Here is a 25,749-nt window from a genome sequence, read left to right as displayed (position 1 = left end):
ATCTCCCACTGCTTCCACTCTGGCTTCTCATGCTCTGGCTTCTCATGCCAGGCTGCCCCTCTGCAGGGATGGCCTCACCATCCTGCTTGGGCTTTGATTCTTCGTGCTTCCTCCTCCAACTCCTCACTCCCACCTTGTGTGGATTCCTCTTCACCCCCATCTTGGACTATGATTCTGCCAGCTGCCCTGTCCTCCTGGGCAGACACCTCCATGCCCAATGTGGCCCCCAACGTTCCACTCTGGGCAGAGATATCTGCTCTGCTCTGTCCTATTTGAGGTTTTGGGACTGAACAGTTCAGGAAGAGAAGGGAAAGGAACGGAAAAAGAAAAAGGAAGAGAAACTCATCATTATCATCATTTTTTTTTTTCTTTTTGAGGTAGGAGCTCACTCTGTCACTCAGGCTGGAGTGCAGCGGCACCATCATAGCTCACTGCAGCCTTGAACTCCTGGGCTCAAGCAATTCTCCTGCCTTGGCCTCCCAATGTGCTTAAATTATAGGTGTAAGCCACCAACCCTGGCTGTCATCTTTATTATTTACATCATTTACATCATTTTTTTTCTTATCACTTACCTTTCTTATCACTATTTTCTTTGCTGATTTATCTTCTTCCTCTCATCCCCCAAACATGGGTATTTCTCAAGGTTCTGCTTTGGCAGGCAGTGCAGAAAAGATCAAAGCTTGGACTAAGTTCTTTGCATCACCACTTTCTGGTTGTAAGACCAAGGACAAGGTTTTTACCCTCTTGTGCTTCAGTTTATCTGAAAAAAAAAAAAAAAGAAAATCATAACAGCCTCCAGTGTCAGTCTTCTATTTCCAATTTTTGTTAGACATTTCCACATGAAAGGACTCTCATCAGCTTAAATTCAAAATGTAAAAATCAACCCATTTTTCCTTTCCAAAACTGAGGCATCTTCTCACAGCTCCTCTTTCTGTAAATATATATTCACTCTACAAGAATTTATCCGGCACCTGCTGTGTAGTGGACGCAGTGGCTGATAACGGGCACCTACTGTGTAGTGGACACGGTGGCTAATATGGATCAGCTATCAAAGGCAAGGCCTTTGCCCTCAAGACGTTTCCAGTGAGTCCAGTGGGAAAGGCCGTGTGGTAAGTGTTCTGATGGAGTTAAATGGTTGTACCTTTTCTTCTCAAGGAAGAGCACCAAATTCCCAAAGACGAAGGCTTTCTGGGAAGACTAACTTCTAACATAAATTAGTCTTCAAGGCCAAGTAAGAGTTAGCTACATGAAGAAGAAGAGGAAAAAGGTCTCCGTGGCAGTGTAAGCAGCATGGCCAGAGTCCCAGAGCTGTCACAGGCATGGCACATTCTGAGATAGACAGTGCCGATGGGGAGGGATGAGGATGGAGTGGAAGGCCAAGGTCAGGCCACTAAGGGGAAGAACAGGTGGTAGGGAGTGGGATGCGGGCTGCCTCACTGCTTCATGCTATATCCTTTGTCTCAAATGCCCTTCCTCTTTCCACTTGACTCATTCAAATCCTATCCATTCTTCCTTGCTTTCTCCTTGAAATATTTTCTTACCTGATCCCAGAAGCAGCTGTTACCAGCAGCGAATCCTTATGGGTCTGCAGCAACCTCAATTCTTAGCTCCTCAGAAGAAAGAAGTTGGGGCTGGGTGCGGTGGCTTATGCCTGTAATCCCAGCACTTTGGAAGGTCGAGGCAGGCGCATCACTTGAGGTCAGGCATTTGACACCAGCCTGGCCAACATGGTGAAACCCCGTCTCTACTAAAAATACAAAAAATTAGCCAGGTGTGATGGCGGACGCCGGTAGTCCCAGCCACTCTGGAGCGGGGGCAGGGAAGAATTTGACCGAGGAAAAATAAGGCAGAGAGACTAAGGCAAGTTTTAGAGCAAGAGTGAAAGTTTACTAAAAGGTTTTAGGGCAGGAACAAAATGAAGTAAAGTACACTTCGGAGAGGGCCAAGCGGGCAACTTGAGAGATCAAGTGCCTGGCTTGACCTTTGGCTTAGGGTTTTATACATTGGCATACCTCTGGGGTCTTGCATCCCTTTTCCCCTGATTCTTCCCTTCTGGTGGGCTGTCTGCATGCCCAGTGCCCTACCAGTGCTTGGGGAGGGCTGCCTGCGCAACGTGTTTACGGGAGTTATAGGCATGCTCACTTGAGACGTTCTTCCTCTACCAGTCTAAAGTTCCTAGAGGAAGGTCATATACCAGTTAAACTCCCCCATTTTGCCTCATAGTGCGCATGCTTGAGCCCACTTACCTAACTCCTGAGATCTTATTGGGAAGCTGCTGATAACCAGTTTCAGGTTTTTTCTATCTGTCGGGAGACTGCTTTCCCTGGTGCTGGCTGTGACTAATTGTTTTAGAGAAATAATGACTGTAACAGTGTAACAACCACCTGACCATCACTTGATGGTCGTCTGATGTTCCGGATTGGGCGGGCAGCCCTCTCCTGGCCTGCTGATGTCTGCCTACTATAACACAACCTCTCTCTCCTCTGAACTTTTCTGGCAATTACTATTCTCACAACATATTTGATATAACGATGATACCAATGTCTTCTATGTATAGATTTTATTTTTATTTTTAAAAGCCTTTTGCTGGCCGGGGGCAGTGGCTTATGCCTGTAATCCTAGCACTTTGGGAGGCTGAGGCAGGTGGATCACTTGAGGTCAGGAGTTCAAGACCAGCCTGGCCAATATGGTGAAACCCCATCTCTACTAAAAATACAAAAAAAAAATTAGCCGGGTGTGGTGGTGTGCACCTGTAATTCCAGCTACTTGGGAGGCTGAGGCACGAGAATCACTTGAATCTGGGAGGCAGAGGTTGCAGTGAGCTGAGACACTGCCACTGCACTCCAGCCTGGGCAGCAGAGTGAGACTCTGTCTAAAAAAAAAAAAAGTTTTTGCCTTGATCATTAAGTTTGATGTACACATAGAACAATTATTTCTTCAGAGCTAATAACTTCTGCCTGTGGCCTGCCTCCCTAACTGGATTGAGACCCCCTTCAATGCAGCAGCTTTGCCCCTGACTTCCTTATACTCCTCACAAAGCCTAACATAATGTCTCAAACGATTGGTGCTCAATATATTTATTGACTTGATTTTGATGTGCATTTTACTGCTTTCATTAGCATTCTGGTTGTGTGGGTAAACAATTTGGTACATGTAGCATAGTGTAAACTACTGGTTACCATAGTGCAAACTATTTTATAACTCCTCAGAAATGACTTGTAAGTGATACAACTAAGAAATGGCAGCACTAGAAGTGTGGTATGTCAGGGCTCTGTTCTGTGTACCATCTAGTACCCTCAGCTAAGAGAAAAACAATACGCATTGCTCTTAAAAACTCTAGGGATCCTTTTGAACTCATCTTTGGTGACATGGCTCCAATTAGTCTGAAATCTAACATAGTCTTGCTTGATGGCTTGCCAGACAGTAACTAGCACTCTGGGTCAGGAACTTAGGCTAGAGCCAAGAGTTCAATCCTGATGAATCAAATTAACAGCTATGACTCAGAAAGAGGAGGGCTGGTAACTGCTCTTTTATTTCCTATAACTCAAGTTACAGGATATAAACTCACTTTGTAGCATTTCATCCCTCACCTACTACCCACCCCTAGGACTATTTCCCTATGAGTCTTTCAGCCCATTCTTAAAACCCAGACCCCTAAAAAACAACTTTACTATGCGGATCCCTTCCATTCTTCAGTCTGCAATGTCTTGAATGACTGAACTACTTCCCCTGGTTCTTTGTGAACCTGTGTTCTGGGTTAGGTTTGACCTTGCAAGTTCCCAGGGTTAGATTGAGGAAGATGTCCCCTTTGTGAATTAGACTGATAGAGTGAACTTGAAAAATTGAGTTCAGTTATTGATGTATTTGATTTATTGGGGGTCTTTCCCAAGAAAAGCTTCTGATATTGTTGAAAGGACTAAACAATATGATACCAAAAAGAGGGAAGATACAGATGAAAACTACAGGAGGAAAAATTAGATCTGTAAGAAAAATTAACAGAGGTAGATAAGGAAAAAAGCCAATGGAGAATTCGAAATGCAGTACAAATCTTGGCAGCCCACACCTTCAGAAACAAATGCAAACATTTGGAATGGAAATGAAAAAATGGAATCTGTGTAATGAACCAGAAAGAGTACGCATAAGTTTTGGAATCACTCGGGTCTAGGGTCAAATCTTTACTGTGCTGGGGAGTGTTTAACTGGCTTATCATAAATGAATAAATAAACAAGAAAGCAAGCCCTAATTTGCAGCTTTTGCTGCAAATTATAAAGTTATTAAATACATGGTCTAGGAAAGTAATGTCACTGAACACAGATTTGTGAAGAAATGCACAACAGCACACATAAATACAAATACAAATTTGTATTCATATCCTTCATACAAATACAATAGATGTAAATAACCTCAAGAGCATAGATGATAGTTGAAGATAGGTAAATCATTAAAAGTGATGTTTTTGGGTATTTATTACCTGTAAATATGTATTTTTTTGAGGCAGGGTCTTGCTCTGTGCCCAAGCTGGAGTGCAGTGGTGTGATCACACCTCACTACAGTCTTGACTTCCCAGGCTCAAGCAATCCTCCCACCTCAGCTTCTCAAGTAACTAGGACTACAGGTGTGTGCCACCATGACTGCTGATTTTTGTTTTTTGTTTTTTGTTTTTTTGGTTTTTTTGGTAGAGATGGGGTTTCACCATATTGTACAGGCTGGTCTCCAACCCCTGGGCTCAAGTAATCCTCCTGCTCAACCTCCCAAAGTGCTGGGATTACAGGTGAGAGCCACTGTGCCTGGCCTTATTACCTATATTTTAAAATATAATTTTAATTTGTAAGTTTATACAATTTATTAAAATGACTGTTTAATGATCAGCTTGCAAAATTTCAGAAAATATAACAATCAGCCTGTACAAGCCAGTATGAGCTGCCTCCACCACACCACTGATGAATGATGATACACTTGATCCTTATGATTGCTGGATTCCATATTTGTGAATTCACCTGCCCTCTAAAATTTATTTGCAAACCAAAAATCAATACTCAAAGCATGTGATGGTTAATTTTCTGTGTCAATTTAACTGGGCTACAGGATGCTTAGATATTTAGTTAAGCTATATTCTTGGTGTATCTGTGAAGGTGTCTTTGAGTGAGATTAACATTTGAATCTATAGGCTGAGTAAAGTAGATTGTCCTTCCTGGTGTGAGTGGGCCTCATTTAATTCCTAAAGGCTTGAACTGAACAAAAAGTCTGAGAAAGGAAGAATTTGGTCTCTCTCTGTTGACTGTCTTTGAGCTGGGACATTGGTCTTCTCCTGCCCCTAGAACCAAACTGGGACTGGAACTTACACCAACAGCTCTTCTACTTCTCAGGTCTTTGGACTTAGACTGGAACTGTACCATCAACTCTCCTGGGTCTACAGCTTGTGACCGAAGATCTTGGGACTTCTCGGCCTCCATCATCTTGGTGTGAACCAATTCCCCATAATAAATCTTTCTCTCCTTCCCTCCCTTTCGCTCCCTCTCTCTGTATACACACACACACACATACACACACGTCTTTTATTGGTTCTGTTACTGTCGGCAAATCTGTACAGGCCTGAGGCAACCTCAATTCTTGCATCCTCAAAAGAAAGAATTTGACTGCGGAGGCATAAGGCAAAGTGAAAGACCAAGGCAAGTGTTTTAGAGCAGGAGTGAAGTTTATTTAAAAGTTTTAGTGCAAGAATGAAAGGAAGTAAAGTTACTTGGAAGATGGCCAAGTGGGCAACTTGAGAGATCAAGTGCCTGGTTTGACCTTTGACTTAGGGTTTTGTATGTTGGCATACTACCCGGGCCTTGCATCCCTTCTCCCGATTCTTCCCTTGTGGTGGAATGTCTGCATGCGTAGTGCTTGCTAGCACTTGGGAGGGGCTGCACTCAGTGTGTTTATTGGAGTTGTATGCATGCTTACTTGGGGCCTTCCTCCCTTACCAGTTGAATGCTCCCAGAAGGTCATATAACAGTTAAACTTCACCATTTTGTCTCTTATTAAGCATGCCTGAGCCCACTCTCCCAACTCCTGAGATCTTATCAGGGAGCTGCTGATAACCAGTTTCAGATTTTTTCGATCTATTGGGAGACTGCCTTTCCTTAACACCACTTTGACAAATTATTATTTTAGAGAAACAGTGTAACAACCACCTGACAATTACCTGATAGTCACCTGACATTCCTGGTTCAGGGGTGGCCCTCTTCTGCCCTGCTCATGCCTGACTAGCTACCTACTGTAACAGTTCTGCTTCTCTGGAGAACCCTGATGAATACATGCATCTTTTATAGTCATCTGTGGTGAAAATTTTGAGTCACTTGATGCACATATTCTAAGCTGGGGCTGAACAAGGCGCCACTCTGCCTTCTTCTTTCAACTCATGCTGTAAACAAATATTCTTTTTGTAGTTTGTCTAGTGACACAACTTTCGCATCTTTGTGCTTTTTCTTGGTGATTTTGCTGTTTAAAATGGCCCCCAAGTGAGGGCTAAAGTGCTGTCTAGGGCGCTTAAGTGTAAGAAAGCTGTGATATGCCTTATGGGGAAAATGAAACCACCTTTGCAAAATAACAGCGAGAAAATTTTAACAGTGAAAGAAGTCTGATCTAACTAACCCTCATCTTGCCTTTAACCTCCAAACTGCCCTTAATCATTCCTTGGGCTTGGGACAAGCTAGCCTTGGGAGACATTTAGTTTATAGTTTAAACAATAGCCATTCCTCAAAACTAAACCACCCTTTGTAAAGCTAATGAAAGACCACCAGGTTAGGAGGATGACAGGAGCCTAAATTCTGCTAAGGTGTAGACATAAAGGATTATCAACCATTATTCTGGAGGTTACAAGATTTGCAACTTCCCCAATTACTCTTGCAGATAACATCTGTCTTGCAGAACCTAAGATTGGCCTTTTGTGATGTCTTTTCAGGTTTTTGCATTTCTGATGACCAGTGTCTCCATCTGGACCTCCCTGTGGCCCCAACCAGGTGGTGGCCCTATCCAGAAGTGAACTGAGCACTCATAAGGACCATTTTCCATACCTCTATGATCGCATCCTTGAAAAAACCCTAGCCTCTGAATTTTCAGGGAGACTGATTTGCATGATAATACTCCAGTCTTCTAATCAGCCAGCTCTGTGTGAATTAAAGCTACACAGAATTAAATTCCTTTATCTTGACAAATCAGCTCTATCCGGGCAGCTGGCAAGGAGAACCCATTGGGCAGTTATAAAAATGCATGTGTTGATAAGCTTCATTCAGGAATGAGTTATAGTGCAGTTGACTGTGAGTTCAATGGTAATTAACCAAAAATACAGATTAAATAGGAAGTCTTTAAACAAATACACATAAAGCAAGGTTATGTATTAATCAGTTGATGAAATGTGACCAGAAGGTCCTGGAAAACTAACCCTGTATTTATCCTAGGAGTAATGATTCAGCACTGGCTAATTCAATGCTTGCAGTGACTTTTTAGAACATAACTATCATGAATAATGAGAATAAAATGTATCTACCTTTGAGGGGATAAGTGGCTTGACTGAGGTAGTTTTGCACCCAGCATTATGCCTGACACACAGTAGGAAAACAAGGTTGATTCTCTTCTCTGTCTAACCTCCCTGGGTGGTGGTGTGATGCTAAACTAAGTAGGTTCATTCATATGCAACTAGCAGTTGTGAAATCTACAAACAGCAAATATTGTCATTTTTGGCTTCTCTCCTCCTCCAGAGAGGTGCTTTGGAAATCGCTCTCATCCATCAATTCACAGTCCACTAGGTGCCTTTGAACTACATACAGAAAGGTGGTAACGAAACAACGGAAAAGAACTGCCTTTAGTCAGGAAGTTTGCCTTCCTACCTAAAGATCTCCTCTGGCTGATGATTGCCAATTTCTCATATTTTTTTTCAAGTTGCTTTCCTTGAAGTGACCTGGAGGCATTTCCTGTCCCAGATCTTAGCATACTTACAGCAAAATCTTCCACCTCTCACTCTCCATCAGGACTTTGACTTTGTTGCTTGAGTAACAAGTAATATATAATCAGTAATATATAATCCTTTATATCCTCCCATGGCCATGTGCCCATCTTCCTGCCTTGTCATGCAGTGCAGACACTACGGACACACTAGGAGTTTGAGAAGGCTTTTTCCAGTTATAAATACAAATTAGTATTTGTTCCATTGCTTAGCTCATGTTCTTTCTCTTATTAAAGATGAAAACCAATAAGATTATGCTACTCCCATCTCAAATCCCTGAAGTATTTCCCACTACTCTTAGCCTAAAACTTGCCCTCCTTACCACGGGGATAGGATATGGGCCCTGTATGATCTGTCCCTTGCTAACTTTTCAGTCTCATGCCCTGAGCTTTCCTTTTGTTCATTATGCTTCATCCACACTGGCCTTCTTGTTATTCCTTGAATTTAGAAGCATACTCCCACCTTGCAGCCTTTGTCTTGCAGGTTCCCACTGCCTTTGCCTGCATTGCTCCTACGCAAGATCCCCCCACTGGCTGCTCCTGTCAGTAAGGTCTTACTTAGCTCAGATTACCTGTCCATAAGGTACCTTTAACCACCCAATCTGAAGAGCCCTGGCAATCACCATGCAATCACCTTATTTCTTCATTACTTTGTCCTTTTGAGATGGGATTGTTCCCTTGACATTGACCCCCCTTTTGGGCAGGAACTGGAGTGGCTTTTTTCACTCAGCCTGCTGAATGCTGGAATTAGCTGGTTGCTCCTCTCTAGCAAAAGCAGGCTCTGTGTGGGCCCTACAATGGCATCCAAGCCCCTGTCCTCTCAGCACCCTGGTTCTTGTCTGGCATCCAGGAAGAATCAGGTCACATAGACGGATTGAAGGGTGGTGTATGCGGAGGATCTTATTGGGCAATAAAAGTGGCTCTCAGCGGGATGGGGAATTGGAAAGGGGATGGTACAGAAAGGTGATCTTTCCCTGAAGCTGCACTGTCTGAAGTTAGCCGCATCTATCTGTAGTCTCCAACACTTGGTTGCTGCTTCTCTCCTTACCACTCAGCCACCTGTATCCCTGACACTCAGCAGCTTGTATCCCCAATGCTCAGCCACTTGTGTTGCTCTGCCAGCTGAGTCCTTTTATGGGCACAGGATAAGGGTGTGGCAGGCGGGGGGGGGGGGGGGAATTGGGGTGAAAAATGGGGCCAGCTGTTTTCACTTAGGGCTGAGGTTCCAGGCTTAAGGGTGGGGTTTAGCGGGGAGCTCAGCTGTGCCATATCACTTTGTCACTATGTGAAATTGCTTTAAGGGCTGAATTGTGTCTGCCTCCAAATTCTTGTTGAAACCTTAACCTCTATTGCCTCAGGAGGTGACAATATTTGGATGCAGGGCTTTTTAAAGAGGTGATTAAGTAAAATGAGGTCATATGGGTAGGCCCCAATCCAGTATGACTGGATTCCTTAGAAGAAGAGGAAATTAGAATACAGACATACGCAGAGGAAAGATCACGTGAAGATACGGTGAGAAGGAGCCGTTCATAAACCAGGAAGAGAGACCTCAGGAGAAATCAGTCCTGACGGCACCTTGATCTTGGACTTCTAGCCTCTAGAACTGTGAGAAAATACACTCTGTTACTAAATTTATTTTCTCATGGTTCTGAGCCACCCAGTCTGTGGTATTTTGTAATGGCAGCCCTAGCAAACCAATATTCCTTGTTTCTTTTTAAAAAATAGACTTTATTATTTTAGAGCAGTTTTAGGTTCACTGCAAAATTGACAGGTATGGTTCCTGCTTCTATGGAACTTACAATAAAGGGAAGAAAAAAAACAAACAAGGAGCTGCACATCATATATCATCAGGGAAATGCAAATTAAAACATCAATGGGCTACCACTACAAATGTCACACAGTGGCCAAATTCCAGAACACTGACAACACCAAATGTTGGCAAGCATGTAGGGGAACTCTGTTGATTGCTGGTGGAAATGCAAATGGTTCACACACTTTGGAAGAGAGAACCCACACAGGGAAACCCTGAGTTCAGAAAGAGTTAGAGACAAAGTGTTGTCTCCTGCTTGTTTCCTAACAGATGGAACGTTAATTGCTAACAACTCTTACTAGTTCTCTCATAACTGGGTTCATTTGTTTCTTCAGCAAATATTTCTTGTGCCCTATTACATGCCAGACTCTATGGGAGGCTCTAGGAATACTGGCTTTATGCTGCTTATTTTGTTTGCTCTCCCGCATCTATTGTCTGCTGGGAGGCTGAACCTTGTAGTCTATTTCCCCAGGGCTCCGCACTGTCAGCTTTCTGATGAGTCCAGCCAGTGGGTAGTACTTTTTGCTGAGTCCAGCTAACGGGTGGTACAACAAGGCAGGAAGAGAGAGACATCGGGGTATTTTCTTTCCACCCAGGTTTATAGCCCCCAAAGAGTGGCCTCTCTTCCACCCTAGCCCCTCTCACTGGCCTCTGGTTACAACCCAGGGATGGTAAAGGCTTCCCATACTTGCTAGCCTCTGGATGCCTCACTTTCCCTTGTTTGATGTTGTAATCCAGCCCATGCCTCTGTAAAGTCATCCTTTTGTTAACGTTTCTTCAACTTAACCATCTCACAGTGACTCTGTTTCCCGCCTGGACCTTGGCTAAGGCAGGCTATATATAATTTTTAAATTTCAGGCTAGGTGCAATAGCTCATGCCTGTAATCCCAGCACACCGAGGCCAAGGTGAGAGGATTGCTTGAGGTCAGGAGTTTGATATCAGCCTGGGCAACATAGCAAGACTTCACCACTACGAAAAATTTAAAAAATTAACTGGGTTTGGTGGTGTGTGCCTGTAGTCCCAGCGACTTGGGAGGCTGAGGTGTGGGGAAATGCTTGAGCCCAGGAGTTTGTGGCTGTAGTAAGCTATGATTGCAACACTGCACTCCAGCCTGGGCAACTGAGAGAAACCCTGTCCTTAAAATTTTTTTTTAATTAAAAATTTTTAAATGTTAATGTCTAGGAATAATATAACTTTTGTTTCTTCGTGCTCTAGCACTTTGGGAATAATCAAGGGTGTGGGTCCCAGGATCCAGTTACCGTGCTGTTTGGCTCTGAGGGACCACCCAGCGTCCCAGCCGATCTTGGTACACAGCTCTCCTCCTTTGTTGTCCTATCATCTCTCAATGTTGTTAGCATTGTTGCCACTGTTCTCACTGAAGCAAGTGCACGGCTGGTGGAAACAGAATTAGGCAGGAATAACAGATGCTTAGGTTGAATATGGCAGCCCCAGTAGTAAGCAATGGGTCCTAGAGAAAAGATGAGTTGCATTTTGGCTACTTGGGGGCGATACTGCTATAGTTTGAATGTCCTCTGCAAAACTCAAGTATTAAGGTAGGACCTTGTCCTGATGCATGAATTAATGCTTTTATTTCAGGAGTGATGAGAGGATGAGTTTGGCCCAGTTTCCTCTGTCTAGCACACTTGCTTTCCCATGTGGCACCTTCCACCATGCAATGACCTTCACCAGTTTCCAGTGCCATGCTCTTGAACTTCCCAGCCTCCAGAACCATGAGCCCAATAAACTTCTATTCTTTATAAATTACCCAGTGTGTGGTATTCTCTTACAGCAGCAGAAAACAGACTAAGACAGATGCTTATAGCATTAGATTATGCTATGTTTATAGAACTGAAGAATTCATGAATTCCAAATGCGAAAAATAAGACTATTTTTCATAGTCTGTATTTTTGTGTCTCAGAGGAATGTTCGTGGTTTAACTTATTAAAATAACTCATGCTTGAAATCAGCATGAGTTACTCTATTGTTGGGGTGGTTATAATGTTTATAAGATTTTAATAGGGTATCTGCTTTATTTTTTGTAATACTTCTGATAGTGGTGGGGTGTCTGGTTGAATTTTAGTGCTATTTTTATGGCTTTTGAGTCCTAGATGACCTAACCTTAGAGCAGAAGAGCAGAGTGAGAGAGACAGTATTTCACAGGAAAGACAGAGAAAGATGGAGAGAAGTTCTAACAAAGTGAGGTACAAACCAAGAGAAGATGATGTGGGCCAAACTCCGATGAGGGGTGCATACACAGAGAAGGGAAGTTTTCTGTTGTGCTTTGGGTTGTTTATCCTAAGTGCCTCTTTTAAAATTGCTTTAAAATAAGCATAACCTGATATATTTCAGATGAACTCTATAAACCATATTTTTTTTCCAGAATAAAGTGCTACATAACATTTAACATTGAGGTTTTAATCTTAATTTTCAAAGAAACACTATAGTCTATCCAAGTTAATGTAACATTAGTTTCTCAATGATCACAGTGATACTGGGATTTGACGAGGCTTGTAACAACCTACAGGGATGATGTGAGCCCTTATTAACCTCATCCAGTGAGATGTGATGTTTTACCCACATGAGCTGGTTAGCATTTACAGTAAAGGGCACTTACACTGCACTCTTAATACTTATCTTTATTATGAAAGTGTTTCCAAAGTAAAATGATCCTCATAATAATGATTGCTTCCAGAGATCAAGAATGAATAATTATATTTTCATATAAAAATCAGCAAAACACAATAACAATACATAAAATAATTCTAATTGGCTAACAGTATTTCATTCCATTTCTGACAGAGATGCTCAAGCACTGAATTGTCTTAAGAAAACAAGTAAGGTTTTGTCACCTATCCTATTTCTCACTGCAAGTTGAAAAAAGTCAAATCCAAACACCACCACCCCTTCTATGACAACAAATGGCTCTGGAGGTAAATGACTATGTGGGCAAAGAGTTGATGAAAATCATGAGCTTAGGGGCTTTATGAAACTTTGGAAAATCAAACTCAGAGGTTGTTTCCATTCTTAAAGTAATGAAGCTCTAAGTTAAAGTTCCAGAATCATCACATAACTGTTCCTATTCCATAGCTCATTTCTTTTTTTGCAGGCAATCATTTTTTTAAGGGTAGTTTCACGATGACAGTTTTAAAAAATTACTGTGGATAAAGAAAAAATTGTCTCAATGAAATAGAATTTTTCACTGAATACAGAAACCATCTCAATAGTTGTTGCCCCCTGGTTTCTAGGCCATACAACAGACATCAAACTACGAAGCCAAACTTTCATGGACCTGTGTTAAGAAAAACACACATATATAGGCATACTACTTTTTTTCAGAAAAATGGAATTAGGCAGAGAAGGAAGTGTGGGTGTACAACTGATCCACAAGCTATTGGGAAATCAATAGCTAAAAAATGTCAACACCCTGGCTTCCTTTTATCAGGAACTCCAGGAGGCTGAAAGTAATGTGAGTGCATGAGATAAGCGAGACAGATCTTACGTTAACGGTCCCCTCCCATCCCTTTCTGGGCAATCTCCAGAATGCCTAGTTTTGTGGAGACACCATGTACTATCTGGCTGCAGAGACTTTCTTAGACCCCGTGTTAGATCCTGTGGGGTCTTAGCATGTGGCCATGTGGCAATGCATTCCTTTCAAAGGCTTTGGGTTGAACTCAAGTGGGAAATACCTGGAAAAGACTAAGCTTCTCCTTTGGGTGTCTGCTGATCCTATTAAAAATATTCATGATGCTTTATGATCTCCAATACAATTTTCTCCATGAAAACAAGCATCAGATACACTACCTCTAAGTATTTATTGGAGGGGTTCCAACAGCCTCGTGGACAGGCCTTCTCAGCAGCTACTGAGTGCCCCCTAGGGGTGGGGAGGGGACAGTGCATACAGAGGTAAACCACAGAGCCCTTTTCTGGCCTATTACGATGAAGAACTAAAATGTGGCCAGTGAACCAGTCAGTGCTCATCACTACGGGGTAATTTGAGAATGGCACAATTTCATTTTACCAAAAGAAACCTTCACTGGCTCTGGGGACTTCAATATCTTCATTTAAAAATATTTTGCTGCGTTTTCTTCAAGGGCGGCTTGTGACAATTGAACTGTTGATTATTCCTTCCATGGACAGCATGGTAGTGGCAAGTGCAGTAACTGGCTCATTGCATTTTCTCTTTCCATACAAGTTACTGGAACTGCCATGTGATCACTTTTCCAGCAGGCTGACTTCGATGTGATTTTTTTCTTATTTAAATGTTAGAAACACCTCAGGGCTATTATTATTTATCTACAAAGCAGAAATCAGCCAAGGACAAAGGAAAAAAGTAAGCTAATCAGAACCTGAAGACCTCAAATACCACATGAAATGTAAACATTTAACTTTTTATTTCCAAAGGATTTCTTGAAGCCTCCCTCTCTGGAGATAATGATATCACCATACATACTGATAAACAATCTTTTAATACCTTTGGAATCTTACAATTTTTATACTTCAAATTAAGAAAAACGCTCAAATGTTCAGGCAACTTTGGCATTAACATTTCCAAGAAAGGGTCAAAAACAACTATTAATGCAAAATCATGAAGAGATTGGGGACAATTGTGGGTGTCTATAAAGCTCTCTTTGAAAAGCTCTTTAAAGCGAACTCGGGTAAACAGAAATGAAATCTGACTTTACTTAGGCCAAATAACAATGAGGTTTGAATATAAAGTGGAAGATTCAGGCCCTTTTATTCAGTTTGCTCAAATTCAAACTCCACCAAATACTCAGAATGGAAAGTTTGGCAACAGAACTGGACATGTGGAGGTTCACCAACCATTTTGATCAAAGGTGATCTGATTTTATCTCGCTTCTTGCCTACCCTTTCTGCCTTGTTTACCTTGACCAGATGCCTGTGGCATTATATAATAAGACCTCAGGGCACCATCCGTCTGGCAGCCCAGCAGAAGTAGGATGCTAATAAAACCCTGGGGTAAAGCGGCAATCATTTGCATTTTTATCACATATACTTGAATAATCCAAAATACTGAGAGTTGCTTCCCTATGCTCAACATCCATAGGACCAAATTTGGAAAGGTGAACTGTAGTTGGCTTATACGATGGTCTTAGGTTCTCTATGACCTGCACTTAGCCATATTTAGCTCTCTAGATAAGAGGCTGAAAAGATTCTACCACCTTCAGGTGTGTGGAGAACATGACCAGGAGACTGACAAACAAGGAGGGAAGTTTCTGTTGTACCTGGTGAGTGGGTTTTATGAAAAGAATATGGGTAAGGATGAGTCAGTGATATTTTGGTTTTATCACTTTTTGGAGAAACATACATATACATAAATAGAACACACGTTTTTATATAATGTATTGACCTGAGGCCAAATTCTATTTGATTTTCTACTTCCCCCCTACTAAGAGATCCAGAAAAGCTATTAACATTAGATAATAAAGTATTCCTTCTTCTAGAATCCTTTCCACATACCCCTTTTTACCCTGGGAAGCTCTGAATGTGACCAGGAAGGAGGCGATATCAACACAGGCTAAGTTAATTAATGAGAAACAGCACTCTGACTAACCTATAGTTGAATTTACAAAATACACTTCAAAGCTATGGCCCAGCACAGGGGTAGGATGAGATACTGCACATATTTTTCTCTCTCAGCCTTATCAGGCTACCACGGGAAAGCTACAGACAGAGATATATTATTCTACATTATAAAAAGCCTGCAAACCCTATTTTAATTAGCCCCAAAGAACTCTGCCCTGAAATGTCAAATGAAATAAAACTCTCTGGATAACACAGAGGACTGTGTGAAGTGAATGCCATCACTGAGAGAGGCCCCAAGTGTTGCCAGTTCTCCTTCTAAGTAACTTCTGGGGGGAAAAATGATTACTTAGATTTGTCTTTGCTAATGACAGGCCCAATTTACTTCATTTTATGCAATTCTTCTAAACCTTTAATTTACAAGCTGACCTCCTTGAAATTATTCTTCTGTGCTCGGGTGTCATATGATCTAAACCTGAACACATTATGGATCTCTAAAGTTAATTTTACCCATTGAGAGGACTTGCCCCAGACACTAAAGTAAGCTAAATATGTTCATATTTTAATTAAGAAAACTTTACCTTCTCAAAATTTTCAGCTATGCTATTACCTTTTATACATATACCTGCATTTTAGTAGATGTTCTGATGACTAACAAGTCCTTTTATGATTGTTCTTACAAACTCAACCATCCACAAATTACACTCCTAGACATAGGCCTGTTTTGTGAAATAAAGTAACAAGACTCTAAAAGCAGAATTATTTGCATCGTTTTCTCAATAAACAACCAGATGTACTTCTAAGCCTCTTCAATTATTACTATGGACCATAACAGAAACATTATTTTGTAAATAAGTAGGGAAAGATATAATATTACAGTGAGAATTTTTTGGTTGGGAGCATTCTTTTAACTATTAACCCACAGATTGCAAATTGTGGGCACAAAGCTCTAATTTTTTCAAAGAACTGAATTAAATGTAAATGGTTCTGAGCAGGATATGCACTCTCTGGTATTTCTGCACACTCGTTACCATTTCTGCTACTGTCTTCACGGCCCTGATTCACACATTTATATTACGGCATTTTTGTTTGGGGTTCGTGTTTTAAGTGATGGCCTTCTTGATTTATGAAGGGTTTTTTTTTTTTTTTTTTTTGAGACGGAGTCTCGCTCTGTCACCCAGGCGGGAGTGCAGTGGCCGGATCTCAGCTCACTGCAAGCTCCGCCTCCCGGGTTCATGCTATTCTCCTGCCTCAGCCTCCTGAGTAGCTGGGACTACAGGCGCCCGCCACCTCGCCCGGCTAGTTTTTTGTATTTTTTAGTAGAGACGGGGTTTCACCGGGTTAGCCAGGATGGTCTCGATCTCCTGACCTGGTGATCCGCCCGTCTCGGCCTCCCAAAGTGCTGGGATTACAGGCTTTAGCCACCGCGCCCGGCCTATGAAGGGTTTTATAATCCCTTGTTCCTCTTACTAGAAGTTAGAAGAAGAGATAAAATCTTTGGCCAACATACAGTTTTCTTATCTGTACATAAATAACACTGCTGTGTAGAAGACTTATGGAAACTTATTCTTCAGTACTTTTCCTCATTGTTGATATTGCCATTGTCCAATAGAATTTTTCATTTTTTCCAGAAACACCCCCACTTGAAAAAAATTCCTGGAAACCAAAGAAGCATTGTAGTGTAATGCTGCTCAGTGTCTAGTAACAGGAAAGTCATCTGGATTACGTTTAAGGAGAAAAGCAAAGGGTAAAATAGTCTCTCTCCCATTGGCTTTATTTTGCTCAGCAAAATAAAAACATCAACATCAAGTACTAGATAGGGCTTTTTCTTGAAAGCTGGTTGCATTAAAGTGCTTTGCAATGCACATGTAATTTTTATCAACTCTTGAAAGATTTTTTTTTGTCCCCAAATATACTTCTTTCTTTTATAATGTGACAGAAGACTGCACTAATTATAGGGTAGTGGCAAAACCTGGCTGAAATCAGCTGCTCTCTTTATGTTATTCCCAGAACACAAGACAAATTCCCATTCTTAACAGTGATTTCCTTGTTTATAACTATGAGCTTCAGTGAATATCCTCCTTCAGAATCAGAGCACTGACCTCATCACAGAGAAAAACAAACAAACAAACACACTCTGTAACCTACAAGGTTAACCCTCAACTAGCTATCACACCCATTGAGGAAATCTTGGCTGTGTGCACAAGAAATGAAATCTATTTCAAAGCAATTTAATACAAAACCATTCAAAAAGTTCTCCAACAACCATCTTCTTTAATTTGAACTGCGAATTGACCATGAAGAGTGAATATTAAACACCTGGTTCGTCCGGTTTAAATGGTCACTGAGACTGTATAGGCAATTTCAAAATGGGCACTGTAACAAAAAGAAAGCAAACCTATTTAGAGCTGAACGAGAATCTTGCACTGGATTTTGCTTGCTCTAAGTGATAAAGTAAGCTGATGCTCATAGCACATTGGACTACAGCAAGAGAAAGGGGGAAAAGCAGATGGAGCATCTCCTTCACTGTCATGAGCCCAGTGAGTAAAAGGAGTGAGGAAACCCTCTTTTGTCCACAGATTTACAAATACAAAAAATAAATAATATTCTAAGACAGTACAAATGCAAATACTGTTCCCTTGTGTCAATTACATACAGCATGCCTACATAGAGAGAATGGTAATTCTTCTTCATTCACAGACAGGACACATGGCAGTGCACTATTCAAAATGCTTTGATAATCTTAATTTTTGTTTCTGGTGCTGAGATATTATGAAAGGAACTGCATTTGCAACTTATTAAATGCTTCCAGGAACAAACAGTTCACTTTGCTTGGGACTTGTAGTTTTCAGTAATTAATCATCCATGGAGCAGGAGCCGGTCAGGAGATACCCGTTGGTACCACTGGTCCCATTGGTGGTTGTCGCAGTGTGGGGATTCTTCCCTGGAGGTTCTGAGTCCTCCTCATCTGAGCTAGACTCAATATCACTTCGATCATCCTTGGACACCTGTGGAGTAGAAGCAGGTGAGTATAACCAGCACCTAAGAAATCATCAAGGTATGGCATGCTAGAAGCACATGCAGTCATACACAAAGGGAAACAGATCCCAATGTTAAAAAATTGAAGAGGATGAGAACATTGCCATAGCAATAAGTTCCCCTTCATTGGAGAGATAAAATGTAGGCGACAAAGGTAAGTATCATGGAGGGCTAGACTTCCTGACCTCTTGAAGGTATCTTTCCATATTCAGAACGTACTAGACCATGAATCCCGCTTTTAATCAAAAAGCAGCATACTGTGCCACTGGAACGGCATCACAGGCATTTAGTACAAATGGATAAATTTACTCACTGATGATCACATTCTCCTTGAGAATAATTTAAAGTCAGCTCTCAATTAACCATACCAATGGAGATAGTCACTAGCTCACAACATTGAAAAAAAATCCTATTTGGCTTTTTAATGCATTGTTTAATGATTACATTTTTATTTTGTGTATGCTATAATTAATTAGGAATTTTGTTTCGTATGTCACACAACAAAAGGCAGCAGGAGGCATCTTTTTTTTTTTTTTTTTTTTTTGAGTCAGAGTCTTGCTCTGTTGCCTAGGCTGGAGTGCAGTGGTGTGATCCAGTTCACCACAACCTCTGCCTCCTGGGTTCAGGATTCTCTTGCCTTAGCCTCCCGAGTAGCTAGGATTACAGGCATGCACCACCATGGCCAGCTAATTTTTGTATTTTTAGTAGAGACAGGGTTTCAGTATGTTGGCCAGGCTGGTCTGGAACTCCTGACCTCAGGTGATCCACCCACCTCGACCTCCCAAAGTGTTGGGATTACAGGTGTGGGCCACTGTGCCTGGCCAGGAGACATCTTAAGAACCTGCTGAGTGGGGTAGAGCTTGAAATATTTCCTGAGGAAAATCCACTGACCAGATCATCAAGAACTGGCTCCCTGCCAGGCGAGATGGCTCATGCCTGTAATCCCAGCACTCTGGGAGCCTGAGGTGGGTGGATCACCTGAGGTCAGGAGTTCAAGGACAGCCTGACCAACATGGAGAAACTCAGTCTCTACTAAAAAAAAAAAAAAAAAAAGCCAAGTGTGGTGGCACATGCCTGTAATCCCAACTACTCCGGAGGCTGAGGCAGAAGAATCGCTTGAACCCAGGGGGCGGAGGCTGCGGTGAGCCGAGATCGTGCCATTGCACTCCAGCCTGGGCAGTAAGAGCAAAACTGTCATAAAAAGAAAGAACTGGCTCCCATCCTGCCAAGTCTCTTCAATGCTCCATTCAATCTCCCTAAGTCACATGGAGGTCAAAATAAGGTGAGAAGATGTAAATCTATACATTACCATAAAGGACGAGAAAAATCCTACTGTCTAACAAGGAAGTAATTTTTGTGGGAAATTAAGAAAATACTGCTTTTAAGATAAAAATAGTTTGAACCTCCTACTCTGTAAGTCTAAATTATGGTAAGCATTCTTACCCAGAAGGCCTTAAGATTTTTGAGTAACTCATCACTGCTTACTTATATTTTTCAGTAGTGTGACAAAAGAGACCTGGTAGCCTTCCTTCATAGGAACGTTCCCAATCTGGTCCTCCTGTGATTCTCTAGGGGTGGGCTGGGGAGGTTGGCAAAGTCCCCTGGGAGGTATGGCAGAATTAACGGGGGGCTTTCCCACATCACACCCCGTCTGTGCTACCATTACACTCTAACATGAGAATCCTGGACTCCCTCCACTCTGCCCAACTTGAGAAACTAACAGTTCCTGTGGGAGAACGTCCTCTCTCTCAGGTGGGTGGGGTCAGGAGAAAGCGAAAGCTCAGAACTACTGCTTTATGCCAACCAGTGGTGATGAAGTAAGTATCGTAAAAGTGAACCTCACTCCAATACCCTTTGAGATGGGACTGAACTCACACAGGCCATCTCCAAACAGATTTAGATACTCAGACTCCAAAATGGCTAAAGGTAATTGAACTTAAACATTGTGAGTCACAAAGCCAGCATTATAGTAAAGCTCCACTATGTTGATAAGTCCATTAGTCTTAAGTAGAAATCTCCAGTTTTACAAAGTGATTAATTTACATTTGCATGCTCAGATTTTTTAAATTGCACTTAGAAAAATCTATACTTACGTTACCTTCAAAGAAAGGACAATTTAGAATATCTCAAAATAGCCCAGAGGAAAATAACTCATGGCCAAGATGAATCTTACTGTCCCAGGTGAGAGCCGCAAGGGCAGCTAAGATATTGTGAAGCCTGAGATCTAGAATAAAATTAATCATCATCTCTTCATAAAGTAGAATGAATAAGTTGAAGAGCAGGCAACGTGTCTGGTAGAAATAGCAATTCAATTTAGGACACAAGTAATCTAAGCAGCATTCTTGCATATTTAGTTATTGTTATCATATTGACAGTTTTGTGCATGTTGACTAAATTTGAATCCAAATGAGGACAGAGAGACTTTAAAATAGAAATACATGATCTTTTTTTTTTTTTTTTTTTTTTTTTTGAGACGGAGTCTTGCTCTGTCGCCCAGGCTGGAGTGCAGTGGCCAGATCTCAGCTCACTGCAAGCTCCGCCTCCCGGGTTCCCGCCATTCTCCTGCCTCAGCCTCCCGAGTAGCTGGGACTACAGGCGCCGCCACCTCGCCCGGCTAATTTTTTGTGTTTTTAGTAGAGACGGGGTTTCGCCGTGTTAGCCAGGATGGTCTCGATCTCCTGACCTTGTGATCCGCCCGTCTCGGCCTCCCAAAGTGCTGGGATTACAGGCTTGAGCCACCGCGCCCGGCCAGAAATACATGATCATTTTAAAGAGTGAGAGGTCACAGAGAAAAATGAACTTTAGCTTCTGAACAATTAATTGATCAAAATAATTAGGATTTCTACTAGAGATGGTGCTGAGAAGTGGTTTCATACTACATGACTAGATGCCCCGACTTCCCCTGCAGAAGAGGCCAGCTCTATTGACCTTGATGAATCAGAATGGTCACGTGCTACCATATGGCCCTGGGCAGGTCAGGCACACAGCTGATGCTCAGGCCTCCATTCTAAAATGTGTTGATCCTCTCCTCCTCCAACTAGTTCTGTTTCTCCTACTTTACTTTGGTCTATTTCTGTCTTTTAGCCAACATATTAAACACCAGTGAAAGAAATTCTTCTTCTCTGTTGGATCATGCAACATTTAGCAGAACACAAGCTCACACCAAAGGGCCCTAATAGAGCTGTCTCTAGTGTCCCTTGCAGCTCATGGAACTGCAGCTCACATGAAGCCTCTAGCCAGTGTCAATAGGTTAGACAGAACAATATGCACGGAAACAAAAGCATTTGAGTGCCCCTCCAACAGGCAAGAGGCACTCAGGACAAGGACAGAGAGAGAGGAGGAGAAACTTACATGTAAAGGGTTCCACTTCCCAGCCTTCCAGGGTAGCAGAAGGAAGAGAACAAACAAGTAAGAACATGTCACAGAGAACGATCTGGAAAAGTCTCTGCTCTACACACATGGTGGGAGCTGAGGCTTAGGAAGCTTTATTCAAATCAACCTCAAGTCCACTTTTAACCAAAAAGATTTAACTAAATCTTGTTGGAAGTCATGAACAGATTTGTTTTTCAGTTTGAAAGAAAGGTTTGTTTAAACAGGCATACTGCACTAAGTGATCCTCCTCATAAAAGGAAATAAGTGATTACATTTCTGTTCAGTATAAATATAATCAGAAGAGGTCCATGGTTGACAGGAGGAGCGAGAGCAAACACAACAAATAATATATTATTAAGTCTAAAATTACAAATGCATATCATTGGGTGCCATCGCCAGCAAAGGAACACTGAAGACTTAAAAAATGAACTAGAGAAGGAAATGACATTTTCGTTTATGTTTCTAGGTAGTTTTGTTCAATTCTGAAGAAATAATACCAATTTTGATGAAATATGAAATAGTAAATAGTTGATCCAGAGAAATTACAGAAACAAAATTTTCTAAGACATATTGGAAAAAGTGAGTTACAGCTTACCTTGCCTCTTGAAACAGCTTTGCAAGCTATTTTCACAATCAAGTAAGACCAGAAGCAGTTCAACCCTTGTATTAGCAACAGCAGTAGGTTAAAAACCCACCAGGAAGGGTAAGGTCCAACGATCTCCCAGCTTTCAAATAATGTGGTATTTAACACCCTAAGCAAAAGAAGCAAGTGATTAGTGAATGTGGCATTTTCCTTTGCTTTCCAAGGAACTCTCGTCACTCCTCTAAAGCAGAAGGTCAACAGTCTCTCCCAACTACCCCCTCTCTGGCAGGATGGTATGAAAGTTTGCCAGGTACTTAGAAATGTCATTTCCTGAAGAATAGCCCTGGTGGTATGACTTTCATTTGGTTTTAGGTTGAATATTTTTTCCCTATTCGCTTCTTCGAAAATGATAAAATAAATATAACGTAAAATTGACCATCTTGACTTTTTTTAAGTGTACGGTTCACTGGCATTAGGTAAATTCACATTGTTGTGCAATCATCACCGCCATTCATGGTCAGCACACTTTTCATCTTTCAAAACCAAGATTCTCTACCCATTCTACCAGCCTGCATCAACCACCATTCTCCTTCCTGTCTCTGTGAATTTGACTACCTTAGCTACAGCATCAAAGTAGAATCATAGTATTTGTCCTTTTGTGACAGGCTTGTTTCATCTTCAAGGTTCATCCATGTTGTGGCATGTGTCAGAACTTCCTTCCTTTTTAAGGCTGAATTATACATATATATCATGTTTTATCCACTCATCCACTGAAATGGAACTTGGGTTGCTTCTACCTTTTGGCCATTGCAAATAATGCTACTAAGAACACGGGTCTACAAATATCACTCTGAGTATGTATCTTTCAGGCATATATCCAGAAGTGTAATTGTTGGATCATATGTTTCCCCCTTCACTTTTGCCATCATTTCTTTCATTAATTTTCATTCATTTTTTTGGTTGGGATGCTGTATCTACTTGTTAAAAGGCCTGTATGATCTTTGAAGTTGCTTTTGGGCTTTAAATAAGTGAGAAGAATGCCATTCAATGCCAATACACTGTAAAAAAAAGAGATTAACTCCTAAACATTACTTAAGTACAAGCCATACGCCTAGCACAGGGAAAAACACAGTGGAAGTGAGAATATGAGTGAGACGTAGGCTCATATCTAGTAGGAGAGTCATTAGAGGGTCCTTAATTGTGTAAGGCTTCCCCTGGGAAACCACTGACAATTAAAAGACATCATTTTGAAGTGATGTCTTGAAATGAGTATCGGAAGGATTTTGACAAAAATGATTAGAGAACAATGAATGTATTTAGTTTTAAGAGTATGTAAGAGTATGTATTTGAATTAGGAAAAATTATTTGAGGTAACTGGTTCTCTCTGTAATCTACCATCAGAACTAGAATGCAACAGCCACCTAGAGCAGACACCTCAAAGGCTGGTTTTAGTGCTTTGCTCTGGTCCCTGCCTGTGTCTGCTCCTAAGCACTTGGAAATGGACTCATGTCATCTGGACCCATATTGCTGCCACAGAGAAGCACAGCACCTGCATAATTTTGGAATCATTCTTATTCTCGGCTCTCCTCCTCAGCTTACCCCAGGGATGGTTTGGAGAACCACAAGAAAACTCACCTGGCCGGGCGCGGTGGCTCAAGCCTGTAATCCCAGCACTTTGGGAGGCCGAGACGGGCGGATCACGAGGTCACAAGATCGAGACCATCCTGGCTAACACGATGAAACCCCGTCTCTACTAAAAAATACAAAAAACTAGCCGGGCGAGGTGGCGGGCGCCTGTAGTCCCAGCTACTCGGGAGGCTGAGGCAGGAGAATGGCATGAACCCGGGAGGCGGAGCTTGCAGTGAGCTGAGATCTGGCCACTGCACTCCAGCCTGGGCGACAGAGCGAGACTCCGTCTCAAAAAAAAAAAAAAAAAAAAGAAAACTCACCTAAGTGCATTTCTACTGCCTGCCACTGCGGCACTTTGCTGGGACAATCTGATTCTAGAGGAGAGGCTGGGTGGACAACACTTAGTGGCTAAAGGGAAGGGAGAGAAAACTCTCGAGTTTAAGACACAGATCACTCATATAAGAACATAAGACAAATAGATAATTTAAACAAAAGAAACTGTGATGAAAGCTTTGAGAGAGGTTAGAAAAGAACTTTGTGAATTAGAAAAGAAAAAAACAGGCCGGGCACAGTGACTCACTCCTGTAATCCCTGCACTCTGGGAGGCCGAGGTGGGCGGATCACCTGAGGTCAGGAGTTCAAGACCAGCCTGGCCAAGATGGTGAAACCCTGTCTCTACTAAAAATACAAAAAAAAAAAAAAAAAAATTTAGCTGAGTGTGGTGCTGTGTGCCTGTAGTCCCAGCTACTCAGGAGGCTACAGCAGAATTGCTTGAACCCAGTAGGCGGAGGTTGTGGTGAGCCGAGATCATACCACTGCAGTCCGGCCTGGGTGATATAGCAAGACTCCATCTCAAAAAAAAAAAAAAGAGAGAGAGAGAAAAACAATTATTGCAGTTGGAATAAGAGGTAAAGAAAACAGAAAAAAGGAGAGGCTAGGCACTGTGTCTCACTCCTGGAATCCCAGCACTTTGGGGGGCTGAGGTAGGAGGATTGTTTGAGTCCAGGAGTTTGAAACCAGCCTGGGCAACAGAGCGAGACCCTATCTCTATATAAATAAAATAAAAATTAACCATGTATGGTGGCAGACGCCTGCAGTTCCAGCTACTCGAAAGGCTGAGGCAGGAGGATCACTTGAGCAGGAGTTGCAGGTTACAGTGAAGCTATGATTGTGCCACTGCACCCCAGCCTCGGTAACAGAGTGAGACCTTGTCTCAAAAAAATAAAGGAAAAAGGAGAATGAAAAATAAAATAGACAAATAGATTCTTCCCCATCCCCCAATTTCTGCCACTCCTATTTACAGACTAGAATGAGACTAACAGTTTGTCTCCAACCCTGCCATACTAGTTGTCTTTAAAGCGTAATACATAATAAACATGTTAAAATTCTAAAAACGATAGAAATTTAATGATTTGAATTTTACAAGTCATTAAAAGAATAATACCTCATGAAATAGTTGTATTCACTCTGGGGAAGGGGGATAATATTAGGAAATCTGTTAACATATTACAAACATAGGCCAAATTGGTATAAATGTAATGATTTCAACAGCATCAAAGACACTTGGTAATGTTTAATTCCTCATTGTTGATGTTTAACAATTAGAATACAAAGGACTTACTATGATTTTTGTAACCCTTTCAAATCAGCATATTAATAAACACCAGAATTATTTCCTTTAAAATCAGGAAAACCATGGACAAAAAGTATAACCATTATTATTTAACACTATTCTGGAAGCTCTGGCCATTGAGTATGGCAGGGAGTCAGAGACTGAATTTCAAATAC

The 25,749-nt window shown here is 41.7% G+C and overlaps 1 protein-coding gene across 2 annotated transcripts; it reads right to left on the bottom strand.

Annotated features, from left to right (window-relative positions):
• Positions 1-17,257: 17,257 nt before the first annotated feature.
• LOC116269156 (ceramide synthase 6-like) lies at positions 17,258-24,054 on the bottom strand. Of its 2 annotated transcripts, XM_031651328.1 has the most exons (3): positions 22,345-24,054; positions 21,729-21,752; positions 17,258-18,346 (listed from the first exon to the last, which is right to left on the bottom strand). In XM_031651328.1, exons 1-3 carry the CDS (start codon positions 22,657-22,659, stop codon positions 18,194-18,196), a joined length of 492 nt encoding a protein of 163 aa, XP_031507188.1. In that variant the 5' UTR covers positions 22,660-24,054; the 3' UTR covers positions 17,258-18,193. The 2 variants fall into 2 exon arrangements, with proteins under 2 accessions (XP_031507188.1, XP_031507189.1); XM_031651329.1 differs by lacking the exon at positions 21,729-21,752.
• Between the last annotated feature and the right edge of the window lie 1,695 nt (positions 24,055-25,749).

The sequence above is a fragment of the Papio anubis genome, chromosome 10, assembly GCF_008728515.1.
Source record: "Papio anubis isolate 15944 chromosome 10, Panubis1.0, whole genome shotgun sequence".
Classification (NCBI taxonomy): Eukaryota; Metazoa; Chordata; class Mammalia; order Primates; family Cercopithecidae; genus Papio; species Papio anubis.
The sequence above is the reverse complement of the archived record's forward strand: the minus strand, read 5'-3'. Positions and strand labels throughout refer to the sequence as shown.